The sequence below is a fragment of the Cardiocondyla obscurior genome, linkage group LG02, assembly GCF_019399895.1.
Source record: "Cardiocondyla obscurior isolate alpha-2009 linkage group LG02, Cobs3.1, whole genome shotgun sequence".
NCBI classification, from domain to species: Eukaryota; Metazoa; Arthropoda; class Insecta; order Hymenoptera; family Formicidae; genus Cardiocondyla; species Cardiocondyla obscurior.
This window is the reverse complement of record NC_091865.1, coordinates 2,423,660-2,436,933: the sequence shown is the minus strand read 5'-3', so window position 1 is coordinate 2,436,933 and position 13,274 is coordinate 2,423,660. Positions and strand designations below refer to the sequence as shown.

Below are 13,274 nucleotides of genomic sequence, written 5' to 3'. Positions count from 1 at the left end.
AACTGTGCGCTTACAAATTGTTAACGCGCGAGCGTGTATGTCAAGTAGATAATAATCTTGGATAAACAGGATTGAAAATCAGTAACCTGTCGCTCCTTTGTTTGATATATTTTCGATTTAATTATTTTCATTCGCGAGATAATTTCTTATTACTTATTACGTTAAATCTCTATGTATATTTGTTATCGCAGGGATATTACGAGATAACTTGTGAGATAACTTGCATAATACGTGTATAGTGATCTTATTAATTCATTTATTAAATCTGTAATTTAATATTTATCAATATTTCCTTTGTACGGAATATCAGTCTCGTTTATCTCTTTACTCTTGCGCCGCAAAGCAAGGCTCTTTTCGTAAAATACAATTTCCGATATCGTAGAAGGAAGAGCCGTTTTCGCAAAGGCAAGCAAAGTCGCGCTCCTCTCGAAAGCTCTTTACCGTCTTGATAGCTGATACTATTAAGAGGATCATACGCGCGCACGTACACGTATACACGAAATATCGGGTAACTCATTTTAGAATGGCTATTTTCAATTGTTCAAAATGTTATTTTGAAATTTCGTAATAATAATCAGTATTAATTTGAGAGTAAACTAATATTTATTTATCGCGAGAGATATTATTCATTCGTTATCTTTTCGATGATTTTGAATTTGCCGACTGCTTATTATGAAATAATACGCGGTTTAAAACCCACGTCTGCGGGGGTTTATTAATCCGTGTACGTGAGAGAACTTGGATAGACAAATGATGCTGTTAAAACTTAGGACAGCTATCGGTGGTTGTGGGAAACCAGATCTTAATACCTCGCATGTATTTAATGATGTGCGGTTGCAGGCTGTCACGATGTGACGTCCGGAACTCCAGCAAGGGAGAGTTGTAATAATATACCAACTCTCACCCTGTAATATCTCTCCACCAAATTCAAGTTCTTGTCATATACGTACGTGAATATTATCTTCATACTAAGTATCTCGCGATGATATATTTATTGCTTGTATAGTAGCAATGGCTACGTTTATCCTTGGATTTCGACACGTTCGAAAGATTCTGTTTTTATTAATATCGTCTCTTTTTATTATATTATTTGGGTGAGTCTGCATTCGCACCAATTGCCAGTGACAGAGAAGTCGAGGCTATTCGTTTTCCGGCGTACCTATTTTTTTTTCTCGCACTGGCTACTTAGTCACTAGGAAGGCAAGGAGCGTTGCCTCCATGAATAAAACGCTAGTTATCGAGATCGTAAATCGCGAGGAGCATGCCGCGGCCGTTTGCACCCGCAGCACCAAGTGGAAACAGCACCCGCGCGCGCGCGCGGGGTCAGCTGTGGGATTCGTGCATCGCCCGGCGCTTGATTTATTCAGAAAATTTTCACCGCGATACGATTCCCTTTCCCTTCCCTCCCCCCCCCATTGCCGACTTTACGCGGTAAGTCGAATAATTGCCACCCCCGGGAGAGTAAATGAATCTAATTGCATCTAAAATTTAAATGGGCGTTTGGCATTTGCATTTAATACCGACGTCTAACTAGCTGTACGAAGCTCGATAAAGCAAGACCAGCCGCGAGATCTCCCGCCCATCCTCATCGTGGCCACAAGATTCGACATCCTAAACAGGTCTCCTTGTAAAGGCCCGCGCGCTTCGAAGTTGCGCGGTTATGCCATTAACATGTCACCTAATTCACGCAACATGCGATACATGTTGTAAACCTAATTGTCTCATTGACGTTTACCACTTCTACGCGGAGAGCTCAGCGTTTTGGCGACTCGTTAAGTTTCTTTCTCTTCCTAAGATTTATATTTATTTTAATAAAAATTAAAACATACATTGTTGAATAAAATAAAACTCTTTATTTGTACTATATCTGAAGTTAAGAAGCGTGATATAAATACGGATGTTGAGAATTTTCGTCAAGACTAAAAAGAAACATTTATCACAGTGAGAAATCTTGTGCAAGTACAGAAGTTTATTGTGGTCAACGTTGAGCTCTCGCGCAGTTCCAAACAATGTTCCAACATAGGTCCGATGTTTAGCTGCCTAGCGGTATCGCGGTTATAGTAGAAACTTGCCGCATGATTGCTCGCAGGCAGATATTTCGAACATGACGTGAAAGGTATTACTTCGTCAACGACGTAACATCGAACTTTAGCCTGGAAGCTGTCACTAGGTGTCTCAGTACGAACAAATACTTCGATTACCTTGCCGACGGTATGTCAAAGCGTCGAAACAGAGTTATCGGAGCTCACAATGGAAAGAAAAAGTGGTACCAGCGAAATAGCAACGGTATTAGAATTTATTCTAATAATTTGAATATTGAAAATAATAGAATACTTGAAATATTAGATAAAATATAAATTAAAATTTTCTTTTTTAATACCACTAACTTTTTATTTATTAAAAATAAAATTAATTTCGGAAATACTTATTGTTCCCGATGCTTTTGTTCCGTCTTTCAAACAACTCAAAAACAATGAAAAAAAATTTTTTTAATAACGTTGAAATTATATTTGACGTAAAAATCGAATTAAACTGTACGCCTAATAATACATACACATATAATTTATTACGTAAAATCCGTTTTTTGATCAAAGAAAATTCAATTATTATACAAAGTAAAAACTGCCAGGTTAAAGTTATCATCTCATCTAAAAACTAATAATCGAAACTGAATAGATAACCCAATAATTGATATTAATGCTTTCATTATATACTAAATTTAGTAGTATATATTATCGATTTTTCGTATTTGTATTTCAATATTTCTCTTCTAGTATAATGATGCTGTCAGTTAGCTCAATGAATAATGTAACATGGTATAAATTCGATATGCTTATATGCATATTATATATTTTTACGTTGATCGAAATATGATCGGTATTCATGTAAACTGACTCTAACATGTCGTAATATATATGAAATCCCGGAAACAGGAGAATGGAAAGATTTATCTTTCGAATTTATTATTCTCTATTAAGTATATCTTCTATTTTACTGTATCATCTCAGCTAACGTGATATCCGTGTCTATAATAGTTTAAATTGACAAGGTCGGATTTTACTTTCAAGATTTCACCGTACGCTTAAAGATACTTTCTTTCGTTACCGTTCGTCATAGCGCGTAGTTGCGACTTTACGCGCTCAGATAGTACCTCTTGCAGGAAGCTACTCGTTCTTGCCTAACGACGGAAAAGGCTGGCAACTGATAAGGACGCGGGAGTTACGCAATATTGTGATAAAGGCGAACGTCGTCCCTTCTGTGTGGGGTGATAAACGCGACGCGGATGCTCGTAGACGTGCGCGGCAAAAGCGGAGAGAAGGACGCTTGGCATCCCGTCGCGCGATGCGAGGAACGCTCGACGGGACATGGCGAGGCACCGGGAGCGAGGAATGCCGGTTAACGAGGATAAAGGGCACGGCGTAATGGACAGTGTGCGCTGAAATTCATGCCCGGGCATAAGAAAAATTGGACTTGCCGACACCACCACCACCCACACTTTTCCCACTGGAGAATTAATTCGTTGGAACTTATAACACGGTTCTCGCGGCGTGTGCTGTACACGGTGGCCGATAAAGCTCGGATGTCGTTAGCGGAAAGAAAGAAATTTCAAGTTAGAGGCCGTCGACTTTCATTAATGAAGTTCTAAGATAAAGAACGTCATTGATCGCAACTTTGAAATTTTAAACGTAAAATTATCAAAGTTTCTTTTTTTTTTTCTTTTTTATTTTTTCTCTGCAAGATTTCTGTTCAACAAGCTGTCGAGAATTAGTTTCATAATCGCTCCTTTGGATAGTTGCTAATTGAACTACGACACGTTTTTATTATTGAAAAAAAAAATAAAAATCTATAGGTATATCTATATTATTTCTTTGATAATTCTTTTATAATTCGTTTTTTATAGTTCATGCTTTATATTCGATAAAACGTTGTGAAACTTTTAACAGTATAACTCTCGTAAATTGACGGTGTCGAATGATGATAGAATTTCGTATGCTTTTTTTTTTTATAAAGATCTCTATACATCGAAAGATAAAAATAATATTCCGTTTTGTGTGTTACTATCTGTAGAACGATAGTGCGCGGGAGTTTTGACAGGTGTATCTTGCCGTGTTTATCCACGTTACCGCGGAATCCTATCGTAACGGATAAAAATCGCGCGAGCGATTTTCGAGAAGATGCGATCTCAGCACGGATTATTTTCCTTTCCGCTTCAATCCGTTGATGCACTCGGCTAAGAGCATCTTTTCTTTTCCCGTTATCGTGCAAAATCCCACACGCGCAAGTTTTTCCAATGTATTTGAAAACGTTTTATTGTGTATACGCGTATTAAAATTTTCCAGAATGTCCACCGATTATTATTATTATTTTTTTTTTCTGCCGTCAGACTAAAACAGGTCGAGGACTGACATTGCAAACTAGCTAATAATTATTACGGTCGTTTTCCGAGCTCTCATTTTCAGAATCGTATTTTTCCGAAATGGCCAGACATATTACGCATGCAGGATTCGTGAAATAAAATCCAGCGGGCCGAATTAATTGCCAGCGAATCCACGATGGAACCAGCTGGCATTCGCGTACGTTAAATAGGTCGTTTCCAGAAACCTGACCGCGCTACTATCCGCCAGCGGCGCGGCTGCAGGATCTGGATCTGCGAATCCGAAAAACCAAGAGAGAGAGAGAGTAAACGAGGGCTCTGTCGGATTTCTCATCCTCCTTCGCATCAGCCCTTCCAGCATTCGTCCCTCTTGCTGCTCTCGTTTCATCTCTCTCTCTTTTTTTTTCAGTGAGCGTTGACGCAACGCCAAATTGAATTTGGACTCGCGCGACGGTTCGTGAATAATTCTGCGAGAGCACCCGTGTGTCGTCTCTGTCAACAATAATCGGCCAGTTGTCGCGCATCCCTTTTCCTATCTTGCACACCCTGCCCCTTTTCGCTGTGCACCGCAGCCACAACTGCAACCGCGCGATGAGGACGCGATAAAAAAAAAGATATATATATATATATATATATATATATGTATATGTATATAATATGCATATGCATATACAATTTATGTACATATGTATATACATATATACTGTATACATATATAAATAAAAAGAGAGAGCGAGAGAAGGAGAAAAAGAGGACGATGCCGTCAGTCATGGAGTCGAGGCTTTTTCTCTCTTATATTTTATCCGACGCGTATCGATTTATTCATTGCGGAAATCGAGCGTAACGAGGCGAAAAATGCCTCCAAACATTGGACCCTGTATTCGTCCGCGTTCAATTTTGTATTCCACCCTTTTCGCGTTCTTGCGGTCACTTCTCTTCGCTTGCTTTTTCCTTAAATAAGTTACCATCATGAACAGTTTCATCGCTCAGTACAATTTTATTCCTCCGCAAAATCCCTACTTGTCGCTGTTTAAATATATGAGTTGAATTTCCCCAACTCATTATTACACAGTATTATTATAATAGCCAATTAAACGTGACGGAAATGAATCTATTATAGAATTATACTTAATTATTCCACTTTTTAAAGAGGATTAATGTACTAGAAAATTCAATTTCCGATAAAAGTAATTAAAAAAAAAATTTAATTCTAAATAGAATAGATGTAATTCTAAGTAAAGCTCTAAATAAAAAACTCTAAAAAAAAAAAATATTAATAATACAAATTGATATTCTTAGTAAAAAATAATTCAATATTTGTAACAAAAAAAAAGAAAAGAAAAATACATTTAAATATTGTACGTAATAAAATGTATGGTGATGATTTAAAACAGACATATTTCATATGACACGTGCTAACAAAAATCTTTTTTACATATTTTACTTTCTATTATTATGTTTTATTTATTAACGAAAATATTGGGATAACATATTTCTGACAATCTGTCTCGTGAATTTTACTCCACGTTTATCTTCCGACAAAATTTATACCCTGACTATCTCACATTGCTGCTTAAACATGTTCACGTTAAAAGATTCCATTGTCACGATAAAATCTGTTATTTACCGTAACAACCCTTGCGCTATTATCACAAATGGAATATCGACTTCGAGCCATAATTTCTTGACAATACGACGGTTTATTTTCCCTTCCAGTGTCTGCAGTAAATAAGAAGAAAATATAATAGAAGGACACGAAACTGTTAACGGTCTGCTTCCACGATGCAATCAGTGAAAAATAATTGCAGACAAAATCAACCGCTTACGCGTTCGAGTCTGTTTTAATTATCAAGCGCTTACCACTAGGCCGGTATTAATGGTGCACATCTGCTCGAACGTAAAGTTTTCTCTTTGCGCGTGCCGTTGCTTTAATCGCATAGTATTAGACGGTAACGATTATTTGCTTAAGGTAGCCAAAAGTAATGCATGCTATTTCTTTTCTCTTCTTTGACATATCTTAACGAAATGAAGTAATAACGCCGAAAAGAATTTTTCTAATAATATAAAAACTATCTTTTCATACCAAGAACTTTTGTTTATTATTTTTATTTAATTAAACACTTGGTTATCTATGTATTTTGCTTTATGATAATAAGATAACAAGGCCACTTTGTATTAAAATAATAATTTTTGGTTTTATCTCCCCAATTACAAATTAATTTTAATATATTGGACTGCCTAATTTTGTTTCATTTATTAAGACATTTTTATATCTTTTTTTATCTCGTCTAAAAACAAATTATTCTTTCCGTGAAAAATTTTGCGGTAGTTATGATAATTTTATCGCGCTCGCGGATTTCATTCAACGTGTAGACGACTGTGATCACTTAGCGAGTCTAATTATGATAAATGTACGGAACAAAGGGATATTTCTTCGGGATCAAGAGCAATGTTAGACTTTTTAATATGTCTAATAATGTGTGCAGTGAATTTAGAAATTAAGAATTGCGTGCAATCCAATATTTCAATCAAGTTCATTGAGTTAATACTCATAGAAACATTCCTACAAAACCGTGATTGTTCGTACATTATGGAAAAGCGTATTATAGAAAGTAATATCGTAGCTACATGCCTCGACGAAACTTCATAAAATCAGACTGTGCGCTTTTTCCATCTGCGAGCTTGCATTATTTCATTCTTTCAGTGTTTTTCATTGTCCATTTCGTTCGTTTCGCGATTTTGTCTGTGTTATGTTTCCGCATCTTGTTTTGCGACGGTCGTTTCGCAGACAGAGCAGGGAATATATTAAACAGGAAGTATTGCGAAATGGCTTCGTTATCCTAAATGTTTGCGTAATAACGATAACACGTCCAGTGATATTTTTCACGTAGAAGAATTCGATTTTTTTTTTCTCGTCGGCAGATATTTCTCAAACAAAGACGTTTTAAATTTTGACTACAGTAATTTATGTAATTAGCTTGTTCATTTTTCTGTTTTAGATTAATGTATTAATATCATTTTTTATATCGAGCTCATAATGTATAATTTGATTTCAGAACACTATTTTGCCCGAGGCTGTGCACTTTTGGGAACGAGCATTGATGGTGCGAGAGACGAAGAACACCATTAGATTGAACAGGTATTTCTAATATATTGCCTAATATTTTCTATTTTATATCTTATCTTTTCTGTTTACATTAAATAATGGGATTGATACATATTAGATACTATACATATAATTTATTTGCATTTAATTTATGTTTCTCGTTTTTCGAAAACTGCCATAAACAGGCAAAGGGAATAGAAAATTAATAAATAAAATATTCAAAAAATAATTTTGAAAACAATTTTTAACTAGTTGTCATAAAGCTGCGGATAAATAGCTTGAACAGAAATAAATGTATTTATATGCCGGTATTAGTAACGGAATACTAACGGAAAAGAAAATTATTCTTTCGAAACAAGGTTGTAACAGAAATAAGAGGTAATAAGGATATTAACGTTAGATAGTATAATCTACAGAATACTGTTTGCATTCTTTTACATTAACATGCGTGCGTACACAGCTGCAACCGTAGCGTTTATTTGCATAGAAACCAAGATGCTAAGCTAAAAGCACGTGAATATGTATCGCACGTATTTACGCATTCGCATAACCGTTCCTCTGATTTACTACTCTTACAATCAGCAGAAACGCGTACCGGGATTATTATGGTCCTACAGCACTGTGACGTGCGCACTTTTGACTATCCGAAGGTATACACGAGATAAATTGACATTCGTTGGAACTAACTGTTTGACGTATCGATAAAGATTTCTATTGTCAAACGTTTGACTTTTAACTTCGTATTAAAGAGATTAAACCGAATTATGCAAAATGGTACCTGAATTGAATTTCTCATATCTAAAAAGCACGGTATTACTTATACGGAAGATCGATATATTCGAAATCTTTTTGCAGCATCGACATCGGCTACGATGCTAGACATATCGGAAAGAGATAAATGTTCGCCGTTCGTTTTCGACCATTTTCCGGAGGTGGTAGCCGGCGTAGTCGTAGCCGCAGATACGTTAGCAACCTAAATTAATGCATCCGTGTCCGCCGGCCAGATAAATAGAATACATGGAAGTGCATGAACATAAAGTCGCGTGTACACATAACTGCATAGTTATGTGGTTTTCTGCGCTTGTAAACAAGCTTTACATTCCTCTTGTGTTTCTAACGAGGCATGACTTTCCACCGCGATGCTGGCACGTATTTTCGAAACCACGCGCGAATTGTCTCGCGTGAACAGCTATTCGCGAAGACAGTGTAGCTATGAGTTTTCCGTGATTTATGGCCGGATGTATGAATGATTTAGTGCAAAAATGTAACTGAAGATACTAAGCTCTCTTGACCCGAGGATATTACTTTAGTCTGACAAACAAAATGCTTCTGCGTTAGCAAGATAACTACGCGAGTATTTTTTTTATTTTTTTAAATAGAAACTATTTTGTTTATACTTGAAATTTAAATTATTTATCATTGAAAAGATTTTTTTAAATAATCTTTGTAATTTTAATTTACGACAATTTATTTTGCGTATATAATTTGCTTTTCTATTTTGCTTATTTCTTTTTCTTATTCAATGTAAGAGGATAAAAATTACATGTGCACTAAAATAATTTTAGTTTAATCCTAATACCAATGTGGACTTGGAAGAGAAATTATTTTTACGTACATATTAGCCTATAGATGTTACGGGAAAAAAAAGCTTTGCCCCTCCCGGTATTTATTGCTCTCGTAAGCAAAGAGTATCGGAGGTGAAAATTACGCAATGGATGGCCACCCTCCGTTTAAGCCGCGGTTAATGCAAATTCGATCGATTCGAAATGGACGTGCGCGGCGGAACTTTCTTTAGTTTACCGCGTTAAATCGAGCATTTGGCATCTTTATAAAGTGTCGATTTGTGAATGACATTTAGTGAATAAAAGGAAAGACTTTATGAGATATATGTAGAGAGCAAATCAAATGCTGGATATAATACAGAGAAACGGAAGAAGTAAAATGAGATAAGAAGAAATGCGAGTTCGATTCTAGGGCACATACATCAATCTCTTGCCAACTTCCGTTCCTATTGCTGCCAATAAAAATCTAGGCGGGAACTCGTGGTAATCTTCGCGTGTCAGCTGCCTCCTCGCGAAAAACTTTGCGCGTTTATCGATCTTCTATGTATCATTATATACTACTTCCTGTCACGGCTACGGTGCAAACCGGAGATAAGACATTTGCCATTAAAGTATGTTCAATAGAGCTGATCGAGTATCCTCGCAAATGAAGCTATCAAGCTCGAGAAAATTGAAAGTGCGAAAGGCATCGTGTATGCTTTACGCTAGTCGCATGCACGAAGATTTTTTGATCGATGATAACGGAATGTATGCGCTTCAGAAAAAGGACAATAAGCCGGAACAAAATTGCTATAATAAGATTACTTTGTGCTACAATCGAAATGTAATATCGATTGTATAAAATATAACTGAAACGCCTTACGTGCATTCTTCTCGTAATAAAAACGCAATAAGAAAAAAGATTGTAGAATTTTAATGAGTATCAGAAATTATTATCAATAAGATGCTTTTGATGACGTTGAATTTAAAATATTACAGGTACTTTATTAAATGTTAAAACTTCCCTATTGTTAGTTATTCTTGAATCTGAATATAATTCTTGCACGATTTATAATGTAATGTTCCTACATAGAAGTTTCATACAATTATCGTTAAATAAACTTTTTTTTTTTTTTTTTTTTAAATAAATATATTATAAACGCGTAATTTTTCATGTAAGAAATTTGCATTTTATATTTGCGATAGCCCTCCTTCCAAAGATTAATCGTGTCGAAATATCGTGTACAATGCATGCCGGATTATGGACGGGCAGCACATTAATTCGTGTCGGTCTTCACAAAAGGTAAATGTAATGCCTGTCGCTCAGAATGCAGAGTGAAATCGGATCAAATGAAACCTGTGCACAGGGGCGCTCACGCATACAAGCGCAGGATTGCGTCGGGCACGCGTCAAAGGAGATTCGATTTGAAATAGAGAGAGACACAGAGAAAGAGGGAGAGAGATGGAGAATGAGAGAGAGAGAGAGAGAGAGAGAGAGAGAGAGAGAGAGAGAGAGAGAGAGAGAGAGAGAGAGAGAGAGAGAGAGAGAGAGAGAGAGAGAGAGAGAGAGAGAGAGAGAAAGAGAGAGAGAATTGGTTGCGTTTAAACGGGGCGAGCACGCGTATAACGTTTATCGGTCGAATGCGCGCCACGATATGGTCGACAGGGGGCAAGGATTGTAGAGGATGATTCGCGGGTCGTTTACATAACGCGATATTACGGCATAACGACTGTAACGCTTTAATGCACTTCCGGATCGTACATTCAGTTACCGATTGAAGATGCTTCGAGATCCTCTTTAGTCGTTTGCATGGAAGCATGGCGGTTTAGCTCCTGCATTCTATCTATCCCTGTATCTTCCTCTCTATCTCTGTGCTTTCGATTGTGCGAGCTGGATCTATCTGTATCTATCTAAACAACGTACACAAATCTGAATATCGCGGAATAGTTTTTGATAAAGATATTATTCATTGTCTCTTAAAACATGGTTCAATCTTTGCTGCATTTACTGATCTATGTTTTTTTTCTTTTTTTTTTTTTAAGTTGTTTTAGCATTCAATCTATCTAAAATTTTAAATGTAATAAATTTTAGTATATTATTTATGAAAAAAAAGAAAATCTTTTATAATTATTAACGGTAAAATAATAAACTATTTTTTGACAAATCTGTAAATATGTAGCTCTCTTCGTACAGTATTTAAAACACGTAAAATTATATGCTGCCAACATATGTAAGATATGTTCATATATAAAATAATTTACGTAAAATAAGTTACCTTATTTTTAGGATATTTTATTGTGTACGGTGCAAGATGTAGATACAGATATTATTCATAATATTTATTAGCAATGGAAGTTAGAGAGAAAATTATAATAGTGACCGTATATGCCCATGCATCCGACGTGATAAAGTTGCAGTGGTAATTTCATATTTAAGGCTGTTATATTTAGGCCAGTATCTAGGGAACCTGAATCCTAGTGGCAAGGTGTAATTACTTCACGTCGAACATAAATCTCGCGTAACGATGGAACGCGTTAACGTCCACTAATAGCATTAATTAGAATGCCCCTGCGGGTATACGTGCTAACGCGAATTGTATATCTTGCAATTAGGGCAATTTTTTTCGGTATATGTATTCTATTTTTTGTACGCCCGGTTTACTATGCTCGCTACTAATTATGCTATACTGATATCGTAATTTGCATTTCTATAATAAAAAATATTAGATTATTAATCCTTTTTTTTTTATATCTAATATTGGTCAAAATTACAATTATGTTAAAAATTTTTTTTTCTTTTAATTATATTTCTCTAGGCAAATACATATTTATATTGATGATACAGCCGATTAACTTTCGTTTCTATATTGCTAAGCGTAATAATTAATTAAGTCAATCAATCATGAGTCATAATTGGCAAACTATCCATAGATAATTTATTTGCCTCATTTAATTTGACAGTTGGAAACAGCGTGCATGTAACTGATATAATTTAATGTGTAACGCATTAAATAATCAAATTGTAATAATTGAATTTGTTGTGTAATTAATAAAGGATATTAATATATTCCATTGCAAAGCTTCTGTATGTATAACAAATAACTTCCAAAATTCTATATGATTCACGAGGTTGTTACGTATATTCATAAAAATTGTGCTGTTAATTCATAATACGCGCGATGCTGATACGTTAGTTAAAAATGTAAGCTGTTTAAATAACAGTAAAGTAAAATAATATCAACGTATCAGTGTAAAGCGATGCTTTCGTTAGCTTGTGCATCGATTAGTAATTATCAAAAATTTTCCATTTTTTTTTAAATACGAATATTACGCACGATAATTAGAATATTACGTATTTCGATATATTGGTTAGATTACCGTCAATAGCGTACATAACGTATCATTGAAATTTCTATGAGAACGTTGTTAGTATAATCTCTCGATTATACAGTCAAACATTACATATTTACGCGCGATATGCATGTCAAGTAAAACATGCACTGGTTGTATCTCTAACTGAATATGAATAACAATGTTGGAAAAGCCTAGATCGATTATATAAATATTATATTTTTAATTTTATTTTAACTTGAGTAATTATATACGTGCAATTTTACATACGTTGCGTTAATATTTTTAATTTAATATATTTACGTGCGAATAGCATAACGCGGATTATGTAGATTCTATTGAAACTGTTTCAGCGCTAATAATTCTAGTCAAAATTATAATATAGGCGTATTTTAAAAACATAATTTCGTTTCTGGTAAAAATTATGGCACTGCTCTTGATGAATACCATATATTTTTTATATGTTGAACGTTACGAGCGTGGTAGCGCTTTATTAATTAGGAATTTTACTGCGTACCTGCGCGTGCATTGGTATACGTACGACCGGGTTCAGTTAGCCGTGCAAGACCGTAATTAATTTTAATGATCTCCCAGCACGACAATAGCGCCTAACTGCCTTTCGGTTCCCGGTTCTTCCTATACGCGAAAGCACCTGTCGTAATTCGGTCGGAAAGAGCGAGGAGAAAGGGAGCAAATCAAATTTCAGCGAACGCGCGACGTTGTACGAGCTTCAAGAATTACGGTAATCGTTTTGTTTTAATCCATGCGCCGGTAAATCACGCCGGGACAATCGGGATCGCCGTAGTTGAAATGCGGAATAGGCGTGCGTCACGTACGCGCGAACGGTAACGATTTCAGCTCGTACCAACGGTCACGGGGAAACCCTGATATTTTCTACGGG

General features: G+C 35.7%; 1 protein-coding gene across 1 annotated transcript in view; it reads left to right on the top strand.

Moving 5' to 3' along the window:
• Invadolysin (leishmanolysin-like peptidase, invadolysin) overlaps positions 1-13,274 on the top strand; it is a 217,513-nt gene that overhangs the window by 179,412 nt on the left and 24,827 nt on the right. The window contains exon 4 of the mRNA XM_070671411.1: positions 7,432-7,514. Coding sequence (XP_070527512.1) covers positions 7,432-7,514 — 83 coding nt within the window. The remainder of the gene's footprint in view (positions 1-7,431; positions 7,515-13,274) is intronic.